Source organism: Nanorana parkeri, unplaced genomic scaffold (assembly GCF_000935625.1).
Source record: "Nanorana parkeri isolate BGI_ZX_2015 unplaced genomic scaffold, ASM93562v1 scaffold289, whole genome shotgun sequence".
Taxonomy (NCBI): domain Eukaryota; kingdom Metazoa; phylum Chordata; class Amphibia; order Anura; family Dicroglossidae; genus Nanorana; species Nanorana parkeri.
Genome location: NW_017306557.1, coordinates 635,023 through 656,913, shown reverse-complemented (window position 1 = coordinate 656,913; position 21,891 = coordinate 635,023). Strand labels below are relative to the sequence as shown.

Genomic DNA, 21,891 nt, shown 5'->3' with positions numbered 1-21,891 from the left:
ATTATCTTTTACATCATGTGGATGGCCAGGTGTGTGTGTATCACTAACCTGGGGAAGAGATGGTACCAGGAAGCACTATGGAATGAAGAGAAGCCAGCGGAGGCATTATGATACTTTGGTCAACGTTCTGCTGAGAAACCTTGGGTCCTGCCATTCACGTGGACCTTACTTTGACATGTACCACCTACCTAAACATTGCTGACCAAGTAGACCCCTTCATGGAAACGGTATTGCTTGATGGCAGTGGCCTCTTTCAGCAGGATAACACACTCTGCAAAAAAGGTTCAAGAATGGTTTGAGGAACACAATGAGTTTGAGGTGTTGAGTTGGCCTCCAAATTCTCCAGATCTCAATCCAATTGAGCATCTGTGGAATGTGCTGGGGAAAAAAAAAAAGAGTATGATCAATGGGGGCCCCACCTCACAAGCCTTAAAGGATCTACTACTGACATCTTGGTGCCAGATACCACAGAATACCTTCACATGTCTAGTGGAGTCTAGTGGTGGTCATAACATTATGGCTGATCAGTGTACAAAAGGGGCAAATCAAAAGGAGGATCATATAATGTGAAAGGTGTGCTGATACACAGTTCTATGCTTAAAAAAAAATCAATAGTCATGTCTATGACCTTATATCTCCAAAGTGAATAATGATTAATTACATAGGTTATGAACACTCGTTTAGCTCAGAACGTGACTGTAGCCATGATAGGTATACTTTAAAAAAGGATAATTTGAGGATCTTTCCTAAACTATTATTAAGGAAATGACCGTGTGTTGCTTATACCAGACACTGCCATGGCCCGAGGGGTTTTATGGTTGAAGGTGTGATCAGAATTCCCTTCTCAATAAATATTGTCCACCTGGAATTTCCTTCTCCAATTGCTTTTCCTCTGTAATTCCTTGACTCTATATTTATGGGACAGGCAACAATGAGTATGGGACACATTGTCCAGCTGTTTCTCACCTTGAATATTTGTGAGCTGTGGTTTACAAAAATCACCAATTACATAAACCAATTAGAGTAATTACAGATCATGTGGTCTATTGACCTGAGTACAGACCTGCAGCTTATAATTATAGGCATACAAGAACAACACCAGATAAGGTATGATTGCAGTAAAACAGATTAGGTTTACTTGTGTTTGTAGACACACCAATCAAGCAGAATGGTGTATTATATGTAAGGTTAGTGAAAAAGTAATGCCTCAGTAAAAGCACCCGCCTCTGTAATTGTCCATAGCCCTCTAAAAATCAAGGTTCAGTTTCTTTGCCGTTATAATAGATCTAAACCCTAACTGGATGACAATAAAGTGACACTGAATTCAGGAGTTAAAACTTAAAAATGTATTCACTGTTATGTATTTAACTGTTAACAAAAATGTATCATTCGGCTGTAGGCCCTCAAATCATCTCTGAATTGGTGCCGACACTGTCATTCCTTCAGGAGGGTGGCTACTTATGTTTCCCATGGTCGCTGTGTGTGTTGTAAAGTAGTCACCGCTCCAAGCTCACTCCTGTGATAGACTATAACTTCAATCCATGTTAACCAAACGTGAGATTATAGTCCATCAAGAGAGCAACCTTGGAGTGGTGGCTTCTTTACAACACACACAGGGACCAACGGGAACAAAAGTAGTCACCCTCCAGAAGGAAGGACAGTATCAGCACCAATTCAAAGACGATTTGAGGATCTACAGCTGAGTGATACACAAATAAGATACATTTTGTTAACAAGATACTTAAATACAATTGTGAGATTTAACTCCTGAATGTAGTGTTAAGTTTGTTAAATCACTGTGCATAATAAAAACAGTTGCCATATTTTTCCCCTTAACAATGTTTACCTTTTTTCTCATCATTTCCATCTCAGTGTTGCTGATCTCTTCCAAAGTCTTTCAGTCACTTCCTCCAACATGACATCACTACTCTTCCTGATCGTGACAATGTAGACTATGCCTGGGCAATGTGTGAATGCAGCAGGAGGTGAATTAATTCTAATTCTACATGGCAGTAGAGAAAAGACCGGACATCTCACAACTGGAGAATACAAGAAGCCATTGCATGATTCTGCCCATCAGCTAATGGCACAGCACTAAAATATCAGTACTTAGTGGAATGACCTTTTAAACGTAGACTGACCACATAAAATAATAACTCCACAACTGCCCAGCAGCTACAGATATCCAATCATCCACAGACACACTTCATACAGGAAATGTTAATACTTTAATATTTATGACAAATCTGATGATTTCTGCTGCGATATTCCTAATAGAACAGCATCTGCTTCCAGCAAGGTCGTATCTGTAATGGCTCCTAGGAATCTTGAAGTCAGCTCCAGGTCAACAAGCTTCAGGCGCACTTTAGTCCCTTTTTGGTATTTTCTGTAAAAGACAATAAAGGGAATCAATAGTTATGACACTGAAAAATTGTGAGACAATTGCATTTAAATAATGACAATATTCTAGTTTTACTCCAGGCTAATCGCTTAATACACCACCGAAAACACACATCAGAGAGCCATTTATAGTAGATTAATGCAGAGTAAAATTCAACTACTTTTTTGTTCTGCTTTTAAAGGGTCAGTCCTCCCAAAATTGACATTTCAGATTTTAGTAAATTATAAAAAGTTACATGACCTAAGGCAGGGGCGGCCACAGTTTTTCGTCTGGAGATCTACTTTTCAAATGACGAGCTCAATGAGATCTACCAACGTAAAAACACCTGCATTCAGGGGGCGGGAGGGAGCATGGCGGTGCATTGAAGTCAATGGTGCACATTAGTGCCTGCGTTCCGGTCCAGTGCGATCCGCAAAAATGCTGCAAGCACTATTTTTGCAGATCACACTGGACCGGAATGCAGGCACGGATGTGCCTGCGTTCCGGGTGCGGGCGATCGAACTGTGGGCGGGGGACATGGCTGCGGTGCAACTCCACGGCCCCTCCCGCCCCTGAACCCAGGGAGTCGGCCGGCTTACATTCCAGTGCGTCCTATCCTCCCGCGGTGCTCGTGTGGCCGACGTTGCACACAGGGAGAGGTGTCTCGCCCCTTTCCGTCTGCGGCGTCTGACACTTTCAACCGGCAGCCGCGGGAGCATAGCCGTACCAGCTCCTTTTGTGCACGTGGCAAGAAAAAAAAGGTGCCCCCTAACAGGCGTGTGAACCGAGAAGAAGTGAAGGAAGCACTTCAGCCGCCGGGGGACGGAGCCGCTGTAACAGCAGCATTTGCGGTGAGGGGAGAGAGAGCCGCCGCCTGTCAGATTCAGGCCAAGCGTCTCTCTCTCTCCTCACCGCTCGGCGTGCTGCTGCGATAGCGGCTTCACTCACGGGATACTCCCGATAGCGGCTTCGCTCACAGGAGTGAGCTTGGAGCTGTGACTACTTTACAACACACACAGGGACCATAGGGAACAAAAGTAGCCCCCCTCCAGAAGGAAGGACAGTGTCAGCACCAATTCAGAGATGATTGGAGGATCTACAGCCGAGTGATACACAAATAAGACACATTTTTGTTAATAGTTAAGGGACTTAAATGCATTTTTAAGATTTAACTCCTGAGTTTAGTGTCACTTTCAAAAGGTTTGGACTATACCTACACTTTAATTATGATGACCACATCACCTGTAGTCCTACTTTTGGCAGGAGCGGGGACTCTCCATATACACATAATGGTTTTGTTTTGGTAGATTATGAATGAAGCTGAATTACATGGATCTGAAGAACAACTACCCTGGACCCCACTATGACTATAGCCAATGAGTACACAATACAAAGCAGGCTTCTGCATAAGTGGGGAGACCTAATAGGTCACCCTACAAACATTGATTACCTAGCTATTTCTGCAAAACAATGATGCCAAAATAAATTTCTCCTTAGTCTGCTAAAGTTCCAAGAAGAGTATTTGAGTAATATAAACACATTTTCCTATCCTACCTAATCTGTGGTATTCTTGATGTTGATTCCAGACAAACAGCTTAGATCTGAAAGTTTTGAATGGCATTAATGTTGCTCACAAATATGTGCGCAAAGTATGTTTTCGCTGTTGGTAAACACCAGTCTTTCATCTCCTTACTCAACTGTAAAATATTTTCCTGCAATGTTCACGGATCAAAACAGGCCCTTTTTGCAGCACGTCGCAATTGTGGAACATGAATGACAATTATGCTCACATCTCCCAGCAGAATGTACTTTTTAGCAGGAGTGGATCAAAGTGCTGCTTAGCGGTTTCCTTTTGATCCACAAACAAGGAATAACATGCAATAGAGTGTGCATTAAGAGATTATTCAACACCCCGGAGTCTTACAGGACTTATAGGTTGATCTTACAGGGAAAAAAGTTATTTTACTTTGAAAACATAAATAAATGAACGTTTGATCTTGTTATAGCCGACTGTGGATTCAAGAATTCCTGCTATACTGTATCCAGTACCCACACACCCTGGTTTATTTGGGCCCCATTTACACAATGGTATTATCATTCGTTTATCTGATTAAATCGAAATTCTGTGCAGTTGGCTTATGTAGACATAAATTTACAATGTATACATAATATATAAAAATGTATTCTACCTCCTTCACCACTGCAGCCAAAGTTCTAGCATTCAAATGTGATCCACAATTCTTCTTTATTGATTAAAAAGCCAAAATGCAGTACATCACAGTAACAAGAGACCAACGCGTTTTGGCTACACAAGCCTTAGTCATACATGACTAAGGCTTGTGTAGCCAAAACGTGTTAGAGTGTTGCTGTGATGTTCTAGATTTTTCTAATTAATCAAATCGTAAATTTTGTAAAATCGGAATTGTGGATCTTATTTGGGCACTAGCACTGTCATAGTTAATTTCTAAGGACAGGAATAGGCAACATATAGTGATATGGTTCACAAGCTTGTATTGCAGTGGCAAGGGTCCAGGAATAAGTTCCCACCAGGAATACAACAAGCATGGCTCTTCCGGTGTTTGCTTAGGTTTTCTCCCAAAAGCATTCTGGTAGGTTAGTGGATCTTCAGAAACACCTGCGCAAATCTTTTGGGGGGACATTGCAAGTGCAATTAAGGATTCTCCAAGTGCAAATTCACACTATCGTGTAGCAACAACGTACATTATGCTTTGCTGAAGTGCAATTCATATTGAACAATAGCCCAATGCAAAGGCAATGCACTTGCACCACTGTGTGTTGCATTCCTGAAAAAGGATCAGGTATGGTTTTGGCTGCGATAGCGTGCATTGGCAGCCTGTTCAAAATGAATGGGCTGCCTTGATGCAACGCGTGTTAATGCACCACATTGTGTGAACCCGGCCTAAAGGTGATGGAACACATGCCCAGAGGGAACGCATTAGGCAAACAATTTGTGAGCAAACTTGCTATGTATGGACTAGATACACCAATGTTTCAGGAGAGCCAGTAGATGTAAAGTTTTACCAGACTTTCTACTCCAATGATAAAAACTGGTGTTTACCATTACTTCCCCATAGACAGTAATAAGGGTTTTGACCGACATACACTGAAGATATTCAGTGAACTTCTTTGGTTTTCACTGAAGGCACAAAAAATACCATGTGCCTCTTCTTATCCGACTCTGAAAGATTATTATTATACAGCGCTTAACAATATAAGGAAGACATTACAATCACAATACAATTCAAGACAAGATGGTAAGAAGGGCCCTGCCCCTGAGGGCTTACAATCTAAAAAGCCCTGGGGCTTGCAACTTCCCTTATAGGCGAACTTTGGATACAGTTTTAAAATACTAATACAAGAAATAAATGACACTTGCAAAGAAAATGTTAAGAGCAAAGAGCTCTTTACCAACATGCTCACAAATATCCCACCCTCCCCATTATGGAAGGATATTGAAAACAGAGCTTGTGACCAATGCCATTACCAAAGGGCCAAACATAATATTTAGTGAATGTAATTCCACACAAAAGCTGTCAGACTGCAGACATGTTGCAGAAGATGATCAGAGACTGCTATAGCAGTTGTTGGAGACTGGGGACATACTTCAGGAGATAATCATAGGCTGGAGGCGAATGCTGCAGATAACGGCTATTACAGCCCCTTTCCAAATCATTTGTGTTCCCTACAATGACTTGTGCCATATTTGAGATTTCTCTCGGCAAGATCCATTACAAAAGGTTAGAGTAAAAAAAAACATAAAAGAAAAAAGGAGTGGACAGCATTAAAAAAAAAAGTACAAAAGAAATTAACCAAACCATTTCACTCATGGAACCCAGTGTAAAGAATATTTTTCCTTTACGTTAAGAACATATGTTCTCAGACTACTGTCCGCAAGGCCCTAGGGGCAGCACAATAAGGGCCAAAGGGCTGCACGTTGGGCACAAGGGACATAAAGGGTGCCTTTTGCCATCTCATTGAGACCCACACAGCTACACCGATCAGGCATAACATTAAAACCACTGACAGGTGAAATGAATAACATGGATTATTGCAATGGCACCTGGAAGTGGGTGGGATATATTAAGCTGCCCATATACCTTACAAATAATCTGCCGATTTTCGTATGCGATCACGTTTTCGTCCGATATATTATCGTACGATAATCGTGCAGTGTATGGGCACCTTTAGGTTGATGGGCAGTGTACAACCGCAAATACTGTACAATCGACTTTTGACTAACCAGCAGGTTAGAAAACTTTGGTCGAGCGTACGATTTTCGCAAGGTTGGTGCCGTTTACGTATGTCAACATTCGTACGATTTACACTGCACATGCACAAACGAAAGTACGTGCGGTCGATTACCGCAATTCGTCCAGGTGCTTTTCTGTTAATTACTGCTGATTGAACCTTGCAATAATGGGGGCAGGATGGGGCCGCCGTCCGAAAACGTACGACGGTTTGGTCATCGGACAAAAAGTTTCGTCCGATGATCGCAAGGTGTATGGAAAGCTTTAGGCAGCCAGTGAACAGTTTGTACTTGTAGTTGATGTGTTGAAAGCTAAAAATGGCCAAGTGTAAGGATTTGAGTGACTTTGACAAGGGCCAAATTGTGATGGCTAGACGACCGGGTGAGAGCAACTCCAAAAGTGCCGCTCTTGTGGGATGTTCCCGGTCTGCAGTGGTCAGGACCTACCAAAAGTGGTCCAAGGAAGAAAAAGCAGTGAACCGATGACAGGGTCATAGGAGGCAGAAGCTCACTGATGCAAGTGTGGAGCAAAGGCTGGCCCGGGTAGTCCAATCAACAGAAGAGCTACTGTAGCTCAAATTGCTGAAAAAGTTAATGCAGGTTCTGATAGAAAGGTATCTGAATAAACAGCGCATTGCAGTTTGTTGCGTTTAGGGTGCGCCACTGCAAACTAGTCAGGGTGCCCATGCTGACCCATGTCCACCTCCAAAAGTGCCTACAATGGACACATGAGCATCAGACCTGGATCATGGAGCAATGAAAGAGAGTGGCCTTGTCTAATGAATCATGTTTTCTTTTACATAATGTGGATGGCCGGATGCACGTGTGTTTCGCTTACCTGGGGAAGAGATGGCACTAGGATGCACTGGGAAGAAGGCGAGCTGATGGAGGCAGTGTGAAGCTTTGGGCAATGTTCTGCTTTGCGACCTTGGGTCCTGCCATTCATGTTGTTGTTTATTTGACATGTACCACCGACCTAAACAATGCTGCTGACCAACTATACTCCCTTCAAGGAAACGGTATTCCCTGATGGCAGTGGCCTCTTTCAGTAAGATAATGCGCCCTGCCACACTGCAGAAATGGTTCACGTGGAGTTTGAGGTATGCAACAATGAGTTTGAGCACCCCACTCAGGAACAAAATGTGAGGCAAGAGCACGCAATACAAAGTTTATTTTTGGTTATTTTTATAGGAAGGTTGGTGATTTTTTTTAAATTCTAAAGGGGTTATGATATGTAACAACTTAAAGGATCTTAGCAGTTACTTGGAAGTGGTCCAAATATTATAACGAGTGTGGTTTTACTGCTCAATCCCCCTCCCTGATGAGGAAAGGAAGGAAAATCCCCCAAACTGTTGTAACAACAGCAAAACATGGAACAATGGTGGTGAAAGTTGTTCGGCTGTCTGTGTGTGCCTGCAGGGAAGATTATTTTCCATGAAAAGAACAGGCAATTACTGTGCGATACCAGTGTCGCAGGCTCTAACTGCTGCTCCTTGTAATTTGAACACAAGCCCTCAGATACTTTAATCACGTCTAATCCAATTTATTAAAGAAATTCTTCAACAGCCTCGTCGCACCTGCACATAAAGATATCCTGAAAATGGTGCTCATGAAAGGCATCTGACATGTCTGTCAGGTAATGTGGGATATAAACACTGCCCTTTATGACAGATGTTGCCTGCAGCTAAAACATTTGTGGACGGGAGATCAATAGGGAAAAAGAGCGAGCAGCGGAAATGTGGATGCTGCTTATACAGACTCCCATCACAGGCGTTCAGAGGGAAACACAAATGATAGGTTGCTGTAGGCATGGTAATCATACATAAACCTGTCATTATACCCTGGCACCAAAGCACTAATCCTTAACACAACTCAGCCTGTCCTGCATTTAATAGGTGGAAGCTTTAAAGCTGGAGATGTTTTCAGTCATAAATCCATGGTGTTTAGCCACCAATAAATTTGTGGTCCAATGCTGGTGAATGGATTCGAATTTACAGGTAGCCACTGGACAGGCCACACATCTAAGAGGCTGTGTACAAAGGAAACCGGAATCATTCCTATTTGTTTGCCCTATTTCACCAGCTATTAGGCCCCCTTCATCATATACTAAAAAGGAACATAGGGGGATGATGTATGGAAAGAGCAGAATGCAAAGAATATATTTATTAGTATGTTGCTACTCTTTTACCGTCCAATCACAGGGGGACAGGAAGATGACCAGGCTCTATTGTTTTACTGCAGCAGTAAAAGCTTGTGTCAACAGCCTAGCAAAGCTGTGTAAATCACAGGACTGGATGGGCAGAAGTACAATTCCTTTTCCAGGGAATGCAGCTCCTATAAATCTATTTCATCTTTGTATTTAGCTGCCCGCCACACGTTCAAATGTAAGCCTCTATAGGCAGTTTAGGAGTAGAGAGAGTTATGCTGACCTTGTTAAATATGCATAAAACAGTACATTTTCTTTAAAAATATAATCTACGATTGTTTTAACTGAGCTCAAAGAGTAAAGTTATGAGTGGTCGAACACCAGAAATTGAAGTAAAAGCATAGCAAACAATTCCGGCATTGCTTGCACTATCATGCAGCGTAGGGGTCAAATAGACAGAACGAAGAAGTGCTCATTATAAGATACTGGCCTTTTCTCCAAATACTGTAACATCTCTGGATCCAGCACTGTTCCTTCTCCTCCGACAAGGAGCAGTCCTTTTACCAAGTATGATCTGCTTTGTAACATTGGTTAAGGATCAGAACAGGTCTTCCCAATTCTGCATACAAGAGAAGATGGGCAGATCACCCGTCATTCTCAGTGACAGATCTGTCCGTCTGTGGACATCCCGATGAACGTTGTACTGGAAAATGGAATAAAGTGAAAGAGGTGAGCCTTTCATCCCACTCTGATACAGCACAATGGCATTCAAACCAGCAGTCACCTCCAGCTAAAATCCATCCGTGTGTAGGTGAATGGTGGGGAATAAATATAACTCTGCAAGCCTCAGTACAATAAACTAAAGGTGCCCATATGCAGGCTAGAAACCCGCCGAGAATCGTACGATTCTCGGCTGGTTTTCAAGCATGTTGGCTCGACAAAAGACGTGCGACCGTACAGTAGAAACGGTCGCACGTCTTAGTTCACACTGCTCGATTCTCGTACGATCGCGGGATTTCGCCCGATTCTCGTACGAGAATCGAGCAGTGTATGGGCACCTTAAGTGTCAGGGAGCTGTAAGGGTTTTACTTTTCAGTCTCAAGGTTTACTCTCTGAAATCCTGCAGTTTATAGCCCCGGCCTAGGAAAACAGCAAATTTCTAAAATTCAAGAATTTTGGGGTTGATAAGCAAATCTTTTTCCTGTTTGTGTACTGTAGAGGAGATTTTCCTTCACGTTCTGTTCCACTGACACAACAGAAGTGCAAGGAAATCTGCTGGTAGATTGTCACCCTACAATGTTATTGCCATTGACAGATTTCCTCTCTAATCCTGTTCTGGTGATTATTCAGAAATTTGGGATTTTTTATTTACTTGGAAAGGTGTTACAAATAAGAATCCTGTCTATTGATGAATGCTGGCTCTATGGTTATGCCAAAGTCAAAGTTTGGCAGGTCATTGTATGGCTCTATTTTTTCCACGTTTTGTCTCCTACAGTAAACTATCACAAATGTAAAAAAAAAGAAAAAAGAAACTCCCAAGCACTTCGTTTATATTTCATTAAAAAAAAAAAAAAAAATACATACATTTAAAATTATGTTTCCTTCATCCACAAAATAAAAACATTTTAAAAAGGAACTGAACTCTGATCACGGTGTCCAGGAGAAGGCAGATAGACAGTAAAGGACTAATTCTTAGTATCGACTGTGGTTTCTTTCTGCACTGCGTCTACACATGGAGGCAGCCATCTTGGTAGAGACAGGTCTTTGCTTCCTCATATCAGAGCCTCCAGCAAGGAGAACAGTGAGCAGAACAGAAGTGACATCACCAAAACACACTGAAAATATGGTGAAAATAGCAGTCAGAGGTAGTAGATCCTTAGATCTCACCCTGCAGCTACAGCTATGAGGCTGTAGGCAGGGGAGTGCCTAGGCACAGTCATATAGAAGACGTGCACTGCTATTTTTCAGAAACATTCAAGGCAATATGTAGATAGGTCAGGTTAGTGTTTAGGAACAAATATTATTTCTAAGCTCAAGTCCACTTTATTATTTCCTGTATGTGACCTCTTTGATGAGGTAATCTAAAGCCCCTGAAGAAACAAACAATGTCCTCTATTTTTCTGTTTTTCACAACCTGACGTTGTGTGCAATGTTGGGACAGGTGACACGTTCCAAGTAATATCCCATCCGCAAGAAAACAAAACAACATTAATTGGTCGATTTAATAATCTTACTAGCTCCTTGTTAGGTTGCATTTACACTTGTCTAATTTTAATTCACCCTGAAAGAAATGGAAATACAGAACACATGCAAACATGTGTATTAATGTACAGTAATTAGATAATTATATAATTACATCACAGTAATTCATGTAAAGTGCATCGCAGTGTGCCTAAAATGTACGTAGGAACGTGTTTTTATGCAATTTTTAGGTGACATGAACCAAAACCTTATTTTGTAGATTTGGATTAAGTAGAGAAGGTCTATAACCAATCAGGTATTTATTGCTGGCTGGCCGGCCTGCGGCACTGTTACACTGAAACATCTCCCACAGACAGCAAGAAAGAAACTGTTGTGGGCTACAGCTATCCCTAAACTACTAAAGAGGAAAGTTTTTTTTCCTTTTGGAGATTGTCTCATTTCCTATTATTGTGACACATTATTTGAGGGGAAATGAAAGCAAGGAGTGGGAAATCTCCCCACAGGCCACAGATATCATTAAGAAAAACTCCTTCCTCACTATCAAAAAAGACGTTTTGGGAATGTGCTTTAAAGAAGAACTCTGGGAAAAACTTTTATTAACCCTTGCAGTCGGACCACCCCCGCACTGCAAGGCACAACTGCTTGTTTTTGTCTAGATGCTAAAATAAAAAAAGTTATACCTCATGCCATACGCGGAGATGGCTTACCCTTAGACCAGTAGTTCCAGCTTCGGTCCCCCTCTGCTGCAGCGGTCTAAGGATCCTCAAATCATCACATCCTATACACTGTGTAAAGGACGTGAGGACATTGAGGGACATACTTTCGCTGCTGCAGCAGAGGAGACAGGCTGGAAGGAGGGTTGTAACAGCTGGCCAGCTCTGAGGTGTAATGTGAGTATAACTTTTTTTTATTTTAGCATCTAGATGAAAACGAGTAGTTAGCCTTTGCTGTGCAGAGATAGCCCCACTGCAAGGGTTAATAAATGTTTTGCCTGTGTTTTTTATTTAAGAACTGGCTGTTCCAGTTTTTTCCAATATGCTCACCCTTCGTTTTCCAGGTCTTTCCCCACTTAAAAAAAAAGCATGACATTAGTCCATTCTCTTACATGTCCTTTATTATACAGGAAAGTAACACTTGAGACATCGCTACCTCATGGGACCTCCATGATACCAGAACAGGCATCTTAGTTCATCTATCGGCTCAAAGAGCCAAGGTAACCCATTAAGAAGCAATCCAAAGAGCATAACCCATTGTATGTGTGAGCAGGAGTCCCTTTCTCACCATCTCCCAAGGTGGCTCCACACTTTCCCACAGTATCATATTGCTGGCACAAACACACGCACGCAGCCAACCAGCCTAGGTGATAATTCACTCCAACTTAAACCACTTTTTTTTTTAAACGTCTTCTCCAAACAAGGTATTATCTACGTTTGAAATAGTGGCTGAAATTCCACCGCCTCTCCTGAGAAAAGAACAGGGAGGTTTATTGTGTCCCACAAAGGATTCTTGAGATGTATTGACAGTGCAAGCAATCCGCAGCCCTCTCGAGGGTGGAAGGGATTGTTAGCAAAGTTTTCTCACAGAAAAATAAAACGGAGGGAAAGTGCTGCATAGGAAGCTTAGCTTGGCGACATACATACTATCAAAACAGACGGACACCTGACAATAACAACAGGCTACAGTGCCGAGGACAAAGCCGGACTTTCATGAGTAATCACAAAGGAAAACACAAACAAAGGAAGATGAAAGTCGTGCGACCGTACAGTAGATGCGGTCGCACGTTGCCCATACACCTGCCAATTATCGCGGGATCACCCGTGATTATCGTATAGACTTTAAGTCTATGATCAGTAGTGTTTACAAGTCTGAGTTTCCTGGCCAAGGTCCTAGGCCTCTGTCCACTAAATGACGCTGATATAATGGGATGATATTACCATTAGCTTAGTGAAGTCATATTGCATATTTCACAAAATGCCCTGAAGGGAAGGTACTTAACCCTGTGTGTCATCCTTCATCTGACTTTTGTACCTGGGTTGTCACCGATGTTTGGTACAGCTCTACTAACTTGATTTACCATATGTATTGGTGATGGTTTATTGAGAAATGTATGTAGTATGTCTAAGCATCGATTTACCTCTGTGGAGGTTCGGGTACATTATTATTATACAGGATTTATATAGCACCAACAGTTTGCTCAGTACTTTACAATATATTTAGATAGCAACCTCTTCCATTAGGTTTTCATCTTGCTAATATAAAAAGATGTGAGGCCTTTATTTAAAAAAAAAACACTTCAGTACTGCTGCTGTCCACAGAAGCCTCTCCCAAGCATGCATCAAGGATGTCAGGTTTGTAATGCTATCCGACTTCCCTATTGGAGAGATTTACTGTCCCAGCGGCCACTATGTCTGGGACGGGGCGTAAAATCTTCCCAATGGTGATGCAGAGAGCTGTAAACACCTGGCAGAGGTTCTACGCCTTCCCACCCGGTAATAATTAAGAACAATAAATAAAAAGAAGATGCCTGTAGTGCTGTAAAATGTTTCAGAGAGAATTGATCTCATTTCCCAACCCAGGGACCACCGTTACAGGGACAGGAAGGCAGGGGAATTCCTTTGTAACAGGAAATCCATCCCATCGCACTCCTGACCGGAAAAAAGTTCCCCCACACAGCAGACAACTCCGGCAGCGGACAACTCTGCATATAACAATGAACAAATAAAAAGTCACTCGCACTCCAATGTAGCATCCAGTCAATCTATTTATTGACTAAATGCTGCACCATTTAGTCAAATAGATTGACTGAACGCTACATTGGAGTGCGAGTGACTTTTTATTGGCTCCTTTGTAATAAGGACACAGAAGTTCTAATCTTTTCTCCACTATGCCGGAAAAAAATTGGCTGGATTTCCACTTTTGATATCAAATGAAAAACATGTAAGTGCACTAACTAATTAATGAAATCTAACAGGTTACTTGGAAAGGTTTTGTACAGTAGGTGGGGCTCTCGGCTCAATTTTCCATGTTTTCATACATCCATCTTTTACAGTCTGTATACAGATCTCAATAGCTCAATCTGAATCTTACACACAAGTGAATTAGAGAAGTGACCCATCCCAGTGACTGACACTAATGTCTGCTGGGCTCTGGGACGCTTTCATTGTGTATTAAATGATTTTTAAACAAAAATTGTATACATGAAGATAAAAACCCTTACCCAGTGAAACGTAGAATACAGTGGACCATTTGCTAACGAGAAGTTGACTGCAAGGATGTTGGATACCATATCCAAATTTTAAAAGGTTTGGCACTTCCTACCACTGTCCTTTGACTCCTGCCCCATAGATTTGCAATACCCTATTGCTAACGTGTTGGGTTCTTAAAACTCATGCAGGGGAAATGATCAAAACTGGAGCAGGCAGAATCTGGAGCAGCTGTGCATGGCAACCAATCAGCATCCACCCTTCATTTTCAAAGCTTATTGAACAAGCTGAAGAGAGAAGCTGATTGGCAACTGCTCCAGATTTTGATAAATCCACCCCATGGAATTCCCAAAGATGCCCCCCTCTCTTGTAGCTCATTCTACCTCCTTCACTAACACTGGTTTCTTTCAAGTTTTAAAGATCTTTGGCCTACTTTGGTCTTGGTAGCATTGTTGCTTGACCATAGTATCTGCATCGACTGACTGTACATGACCTGTGAATATTTCACTGTTCAGCTACCACTGCTAATTGGCGGTTTCTGCTGGATGTTGCTGGACCACCCTGTTTATATTTGAGGTTCATAACAGCTTTTATTGACTTGTTGTATTTGGCTCATCATTATTTTAATAAAATTGTATTGAACCAAAAAAAAAAAAAACCTGCCTTACCCATCTTACATAAAAACCAATATACAAATGACACAAAGCCCATTACAGGTTTCCGGAGTGTGTATGGCAATAACAATGTGTAACTGAGAACACAACACAGAAAAGATGGGGGAAGGATCCATTCTCCACATTCTTACCCAAGCTGCCCAGTCCACATCAAAGAATAAGAAGATAAATTAAGAAGAGCTTTTGTTTTTGGTGCCAAAAAGCTTGAAAGAAAAAACTGAGCATGGAACTGGATCATTCTGTAAGCACTTTAATCGGCTGTCTTAGATCCCATTTGATCCCCAATGAGACATTTTTATTTGCAACATACTTTACATTACATTCATAATGGTCAGGCATGGAAAGAATGTTGAACCATTCTCCAAACCTATAAAGTATATCCAAAAACTGTAACCAAGTAATTCATGGGTGCATATTGTCACCAAGGTATGTACAACCAAATTTACATAATCCCAAATACACAACAGTTTGATGACACCTCTGATCTTCTTAAATATTTACTTACGGTATACCTTTTATCCGCTTGTGCCAGCAGCTCTAATATACCTGTGCAGGATCAGACCAGCCGAACTAAGCATACTGGAGTGACAACAGAAGCATCTGCACAATACTTGTATGCTATCATGGTCAGCTCCGCTGGTAGCATAGTGTGTACAGAAAGAAATCAATGAACCATGGCAAGTTCGTGTCAACTTCGCTATACCTTAATTAAATGGAGCCTAAAGCAGGTAAAGCAGTTGTGTACGAAGGAAGGATCATGTACGGCATGGCTTTGTAATGGAGTAAATAAGCTCAGGGTTGCAGCAGCAGCCTGAGCTTGCTTCTCTTTATTTTCAGCAGGATGAAGGTGATTTAGTAAATGTGATCTGGGCAGCTGTAGAACTCAGAGGGTGCCACACTCCATGGTTCCCAGGCTCTCCCACTCATTTTGTGAGCCTGGGACCACAACAAACCGCATCAGCATGGCACGTAGGTGGACATTGAGGATCATTAATTCCTCCATGTGTTCTGCAGAGTGTGAACCTGGAAACACTCAGCTCTGAGCAATTTCAGGTACAGAACAGCTGCAAAGCCATGACTGGCTACAGTCTGTGCTCCATTGGTTGGAGCAGAGGGCAGAGGAGACATTAGAGGTCTACAGACCACTGATGCATCTATAAAGAGTACCTGTCAACTGCCCAATGCTATCGCATGGGGGTTATCCCCCGTGCAGTAGCAATAATGTGAAAAAGGTTTTGGGTAATGTTCTAGCCCAAAATGTAGATTTTAACGTGTGCAAAGAAATGAAGAAAAAAAAATACTCTCCAGAGGTGAACTGGTTACCTGAACAGGTTGGCTGTGCTACTTGCATGCATTTCAAGGCTTAAATGTTAGCACTGTGGAAGCATTTAGAGCAGACCTGTTTTGTTTTATGTAGTACAAATATCTCACACTGTCTTTGTATTAGATTCCTGTAATCTGGGTGTGGGGAGGTAAAACCAATATATTACATGGTTATAAAAGCAAAACTGATGTGACCATCCAGGCAAGGAAGTGTTTTTGTCAAATATCTTAAAAGGGAAAACAGTCCACATATTTCAAACCATAAATGCGGCTGTTTGGTCCGAGGTCCACTTTACACAATGGAAAGATAAATGTGGGTGACATGCGAGAGAGCAAAGTTTTACAGAGTATGACCCGAGTCATATGCTAACTTCTACAGGCCAGAAATATTTTTATCCTAGGATAGTGACTCAATACTTTCACAATAAAATGCTGCACGAACAATGGCAACAATAACCTATGAAAACCAAAGGCAGACAAAAAGCCGATTTGTAAATAATCCATGTGAACATGTGGCACAGTGTGTAAAGCCTGCGTCTAACTAAAAATGAGCTATGCAGTATGTTTGTATTGGGTACATGAAGGATTACTCTATAGTTTGACAATTTCCTAAACCACAGCCATCATCTAAATGTCTGTGTACCATTAGTCACAGCTACATTGAATTTAAAAATAAGCCTTTACAGAAACAATCTCAGGTCCCGAATTTCTGAGAAGCAAAGTTATCCTTTAAAGGAAACCTGTACTGAGAGAACTATGTAGGCTTCTAATGCTGGCCTTCATCTGAAAATGCCAGCCTGTAACAGTAATGAAGTGGCTTCAGTAGTTTCAAAATCATTGACCCAGAACAATTATGATGCCGTATTACCATCAAAGTCAAGCAACCAGCATCTTCAAAAGGGAGACATCAGAGGAGGCAGCTAGGGATGAGCGAACCAGGCAAAGTTCGGTCTGCAGGAAGTTCAGCAAACCCAACCAAAAGTCTGGTTACCCCCAACACAGACCACTGAATGGGAGCCAAACCTTGTTAGTTTTTTTTTTTCTGGCCTTTTCCAAGGTCAATTTGCAAGCTATTTAAAAGAAAAAGGCATGGGAAGCCGTGCACATGCAAGGGGGACAGTTAAAAATGCAAAACATACTTTTAAACAATACTGTTTAGCAGGGGAGGAGGTCTTTTAATGAGGCCTAAGTGGCAAAATTAAAAAAGCATTAAATATAATGCTTTAGGGATGCCTTAAACCTGCATGTGAAGCTGCAGAACAGTACGAAGTTCCCCTTTCAAAGTGGTAGCACCTCCGCTGCTGAATGACAGATTAAACAGATCCCCAGCCTGGGAGATGTCAAAGACTAAATATGTTTTCCCATTAGAACATTAGCTGGGGTTTGGGTGGGTGAACTGCTCAAACATGGCCAGTTTGTATGCCCATTGGTCGAACTACAGATAAGCTGGGTTCGGGTCAAACTCCTGTACAACCCAAATGTGAAGCTCATCCCTAGGAGGGTGGGTTCGGGTCAAACGTCTGTACAACCCCAATGTGAAGCTCATCTCTAGAGAGGCTGGGTTCGGGTCAAACTCCTGTACAACCCCAATGTGAAGCTCATCCCTAGAGAGGCTGGGTTCGGGTCAAACTCCTGTACAACCCCAATGTGAAGATCATCCCTAGAGAGGCTGGGTTCGGGTCAAACTCCTGTACAACCCCAATGTGAAGATCATCCCTAGAGAGGCTGGGTTCGGGTCAAACTCCTGTACAACCCAAATCTGAAGCTCATCCCTAGGAGGTAACCTATGTATTCCGCTCAGTAGAGGCTGCTTTTAATGAACCAGAATATCAAGTTTAGTACTACTGATCAGATACAAATCCCAGAAAGCAAAGATGATAATGTTCTTTTGCCGCCCACACGTCCCTTAGCACTATATCCACCCTTACACCAAATGAATAAAAGCCTACATATGAATGTGCTATATTGTTCATACTTCTGCACTGAACTCTGCACAAAAAAGGAAAAACGCTGTGTGCAGTAATATTTTATGAGTGTGGAGTAGAATAACCTTTATAAACAAAAAATACCGGGCACATTGTCCCCTTGCATTGAAAAAGCCAAAATGTTGTGCTGCCAGCTTCACCCCCCTTTAGATCTGATTCCAACAGACTATCTTGTACTTGCACAAGAGAAAGCAGCTGTATGCAAGATGTTGTTAAGTATACACAGAAGTAGTCATGATTGCCTACACATCATCACTATTGATGAGAAGAAGCATGGAATTTACTCCTTTGAAATCTAAACAAAAGGACCCGGGTCACTTAAGAAAAGGCCAAGTGGCGGCATCAGATAAGTGCAGCTTGAGCAGCGCTATTTATGTGAATGATGAGTAGAAAACAGTCAATGTTGGACAGGTACCTGATGTAAATACACAAACTGGACTATAAAAGGAGTTGGTTATAACACCAGCATTAGGTTGGGCTCAATTAAATTAGGAACAAAAACATCTTCCATCCGACACAATTAAAAGTACCAATATTAAGCCAGTTCCACACAGTTCTTGGTCTGCAGTAGAGATGCAAATGTCTATTCCTTTTGAATTAAATAGGTCATTAGCTCCTAATGATATGCTAGGACCTGGGATTCCTTAAAGGGACCCTGTGGTCAGAAAAATTCACATCAACAAAAATCTCCCTAGAACATTTGCATTTAACATATTTTATGCATGCCCTTTACCTGTAAAAGGGTTAATTGTGTAGACAACCAAAAGTCCTGAGACTGCTGCTGGGTGCCACCATGTCGAATTCATTACATTGAATGGAATGTCGACAGCCCCAGCAGAATCAGAGCCATCACTTAAGTCACAATCTATGGTATGATATTCCACTTTGCTCCTCCCCTGACAGATACATTAAAGGAGAGGTAGAGAATTAAAGCGAAGAGCGGAGATGCTGGATCAGGACAGACAATAATTGGACACTCCTAGAAGAGGAGAGGCCTATGACATGCAAGGAGGGAAAGGCTGTGTTGGTAACTGACTTTCCTTGAGCAGTCAAATGTTCTAGCAAGCTCAAAAGGCACATTTTATGTTAATAGAAAAATAAGTTATGGAAAGGAAAAAAACACTGCAAGTGGGAATTTAAATGCCTTGATTTTTTCTGTGCTTTTACCTCCAATTTTTTTAAATTGTGGAAGGTTCTCCAAGAACTGAAACATCCAGGTTTCCCATGTCTGTCCTAACAGATACACAGTACATTTTTCAGTGGCCTCTTAGAATGGCACTCAGCAGTGTATCTAGGTCAAACATGTTTAAATGACATGTAAGTTGATTTCTGAACCTCCATCAATGATATCCAGTAAGAAGGCATATCACTTTTTGTTCATATTCCAGCAGCTTCAGACGGGTCCCTAACATGTGCTGGCGACGTACACTGTACGTCGTCAGTCACGAAGGGGTTAATGTACATGTACCTTTAAATGAATTACATTTAGTTTGCTTTAAAATATAAAAATAAAAACAATCTTAAAAAACTTAAATATAGGTTATATAAAATTTAGGGCTGCGGAAATTAACGATTGATCGTTCATTTTTTTTATCGATCAAAATTCTTTTGATCGGTACTCACCTCTCCGCCAGCTTCCGGGAGTTCCGTCGGAGATCCGGTGACGTCATGGACATCAACGTCACCGGACTCCTCCCCAAGTGGCTATGTCGGCTAACGAAGGAAAGGGGGAGGAGTCCGGCGACGTCGATGTCCGTGACGACTTTTTTTTTTTACACACAGCTTTATTGCTATTACATGGGGGACTAAGAAGCCCCCTATGTAATAGCCAATTTACATGGCAGGTCCTCTTTATGGAGACATCAGGGGTCTCCAAGACCCCTAATGTCACCGAGGGACCCCCAGAGAAGCTGATGAACCAGAGATCTGCTTCATCAGCTTCTGTAGCTGGAGAGTAACACAATGCAGAATCACTTCCTGCATTCGGGGACTGAGAGGAGATCAAAAGGGAGTTCGTATACTGAACTCCCTTTGATCTCCTGTCACAGAGCCGTGCCGGTCCCGGCCGCATCGGGCAGAGCGGATCTCGAGACCGACAACGGCAGTGACAGCTGCTAATACAAGCGATGGAGCGTCTCTAGAGACGCCCGATCGCTTGAATGTAAAGCTCCCGGCCGGCCGTGTAATTACAACGGCCGGCCGGGAAGCTGCTCGTCGGGCTCTACCGTTCTCTCATCACAGACGAGCGGATTTTTCAAGCCCTGCTAATGTGGAATTGTGAGCTTTTTATTTCGCATAATGTCTTTATTTTGTACAGTTTTGGATTTCTCATCACTTTTTGTGTCAAGGTGACAACGGTCACCAGGAAAAACCTGAGTGCGTGAATCCGTCCTAGTGGAGACACAGATGGGGGTCCTATCCAATGCCTACTCCATCCAAAACTTAAAATGTTTTGGATTCAGAAACATTTATAGAGATTTTCCTGTGAACAAAGTCTACACTTGTCCCTCTGATATTGACCTCTAGATGTGTCCAGCTCAGAACCCTCACCAATTCAACAAGGTACCATTGCATTGATTGGCTTTCTTTGCTGTGTACCTGTGCTTCTTTTTAATGATTTATTTTGTAATTTAAATGTTTCCTCGTTGGGGTGGGGCCCCATTACCATACTCTGGGTAATGATTCTCACTGCTGTGCTGCATGTGTATAGGCCAATGTAGTTGGATCTGTATGTGCGTTATAATTAAATCGAAATTAATCGATTTAAAAAAATTCGATTAATTTAACACAACATTTTTTATCAGTACCAGCACTAATAAAATAGTTGAACAGCTATTTTGTAATTTCAGGTTGTTAAAAATGACCTTTCTATTTAAAACTGTAGCTGTTGTAATGTTCTAAATCTGTCTAAAAATGTAATACAATATGGCGACCTGGAGGAATTCTGTACACAGTTGGTGCATGGAATGCCCCCCGAAACATCTCTTCCTGCTTCTGTGATCGTATAAATGGTTTTCCCAAACGTCTGCTCTAAGATACAAGAAAATAGACATCCCTTGCAAGAGGAATTTCATTTTCGAGGAGATATTCCCTAAAAGTTAAATTACTAATTAAGGGATGCACACACTTCAAATGTCCTCATTTTAACACAGGAAGCCCGCCAGCTGGTTATAACAAACCTGACCATTCCATTCAGGAATCAGTTTGGAAAGGACATGTTGCAACAAACAGCTTTTCCTTCAGAACAGAAAGAGCCAGGAAACTGCGGGATTCGTTAAATAATCATTGTAATGAACACACATCACCCAGAGAGGATTGTTTTTTTTCTCAACAAAAGTGGAATTACTCTTTAGGCACAGTGCATGAAACCATGGCCATGTTTTTTCAAAATAAAATACTTTTCACTGGTATTTATCTTCTGTTGCACCTCAGTGCTGCTGATCTCCTGCTGCCTCTTCCTGTCTACACTCATGCAATCCAGCGATGGATGCATGGCATTTCTTAGGGCAGATTTCCTGATGGTGGCATCAGTGGACAAACACCTCTGTTATGTGTGCTTAGACAGCCACTTGTAGTCTCCATCGGACGGTCACGTGGGAAGATGACAACCTAGGAGCACAACTGGCAGAGACAAAGCATTGTCACCCTATAAGAGGAAGTGCCTAGGAAAGGAACTTCATGGCTGGATGCCCAGGTATACTTTATTAAAAA

The 21,891-nt window shown here is 41.9% G+C and overlaps 1 protein-coding gene across 1 annotated transcript in view; it reads right to left on the bottom strand.

Annotated features, from left to right (window-relative positions):
- Nucleotides 1-2,227: 2,227 nt before the first annotated feature.
- MRPS28 (mitochondrial ribosomal protein S28) overlaps nucleotides 2,228-21,891 on the bottom strand; it is a 67,452-nt gene continuing 47,788 nt past the window's right edge. Inside the window, exon 5 of the mRNA XM_018557541.1 lies at nucleotides 2,228-2,386. Coding sequence (XP_018413043.1) covers nucleotides 2,236-2,386 — 151 coding nt within the window. The 3' untranslated portion in view covers nucleotides 2,228-2,235. The remainder of the gene's footprint in view (nucleotides 2,387-21,891) is intronic.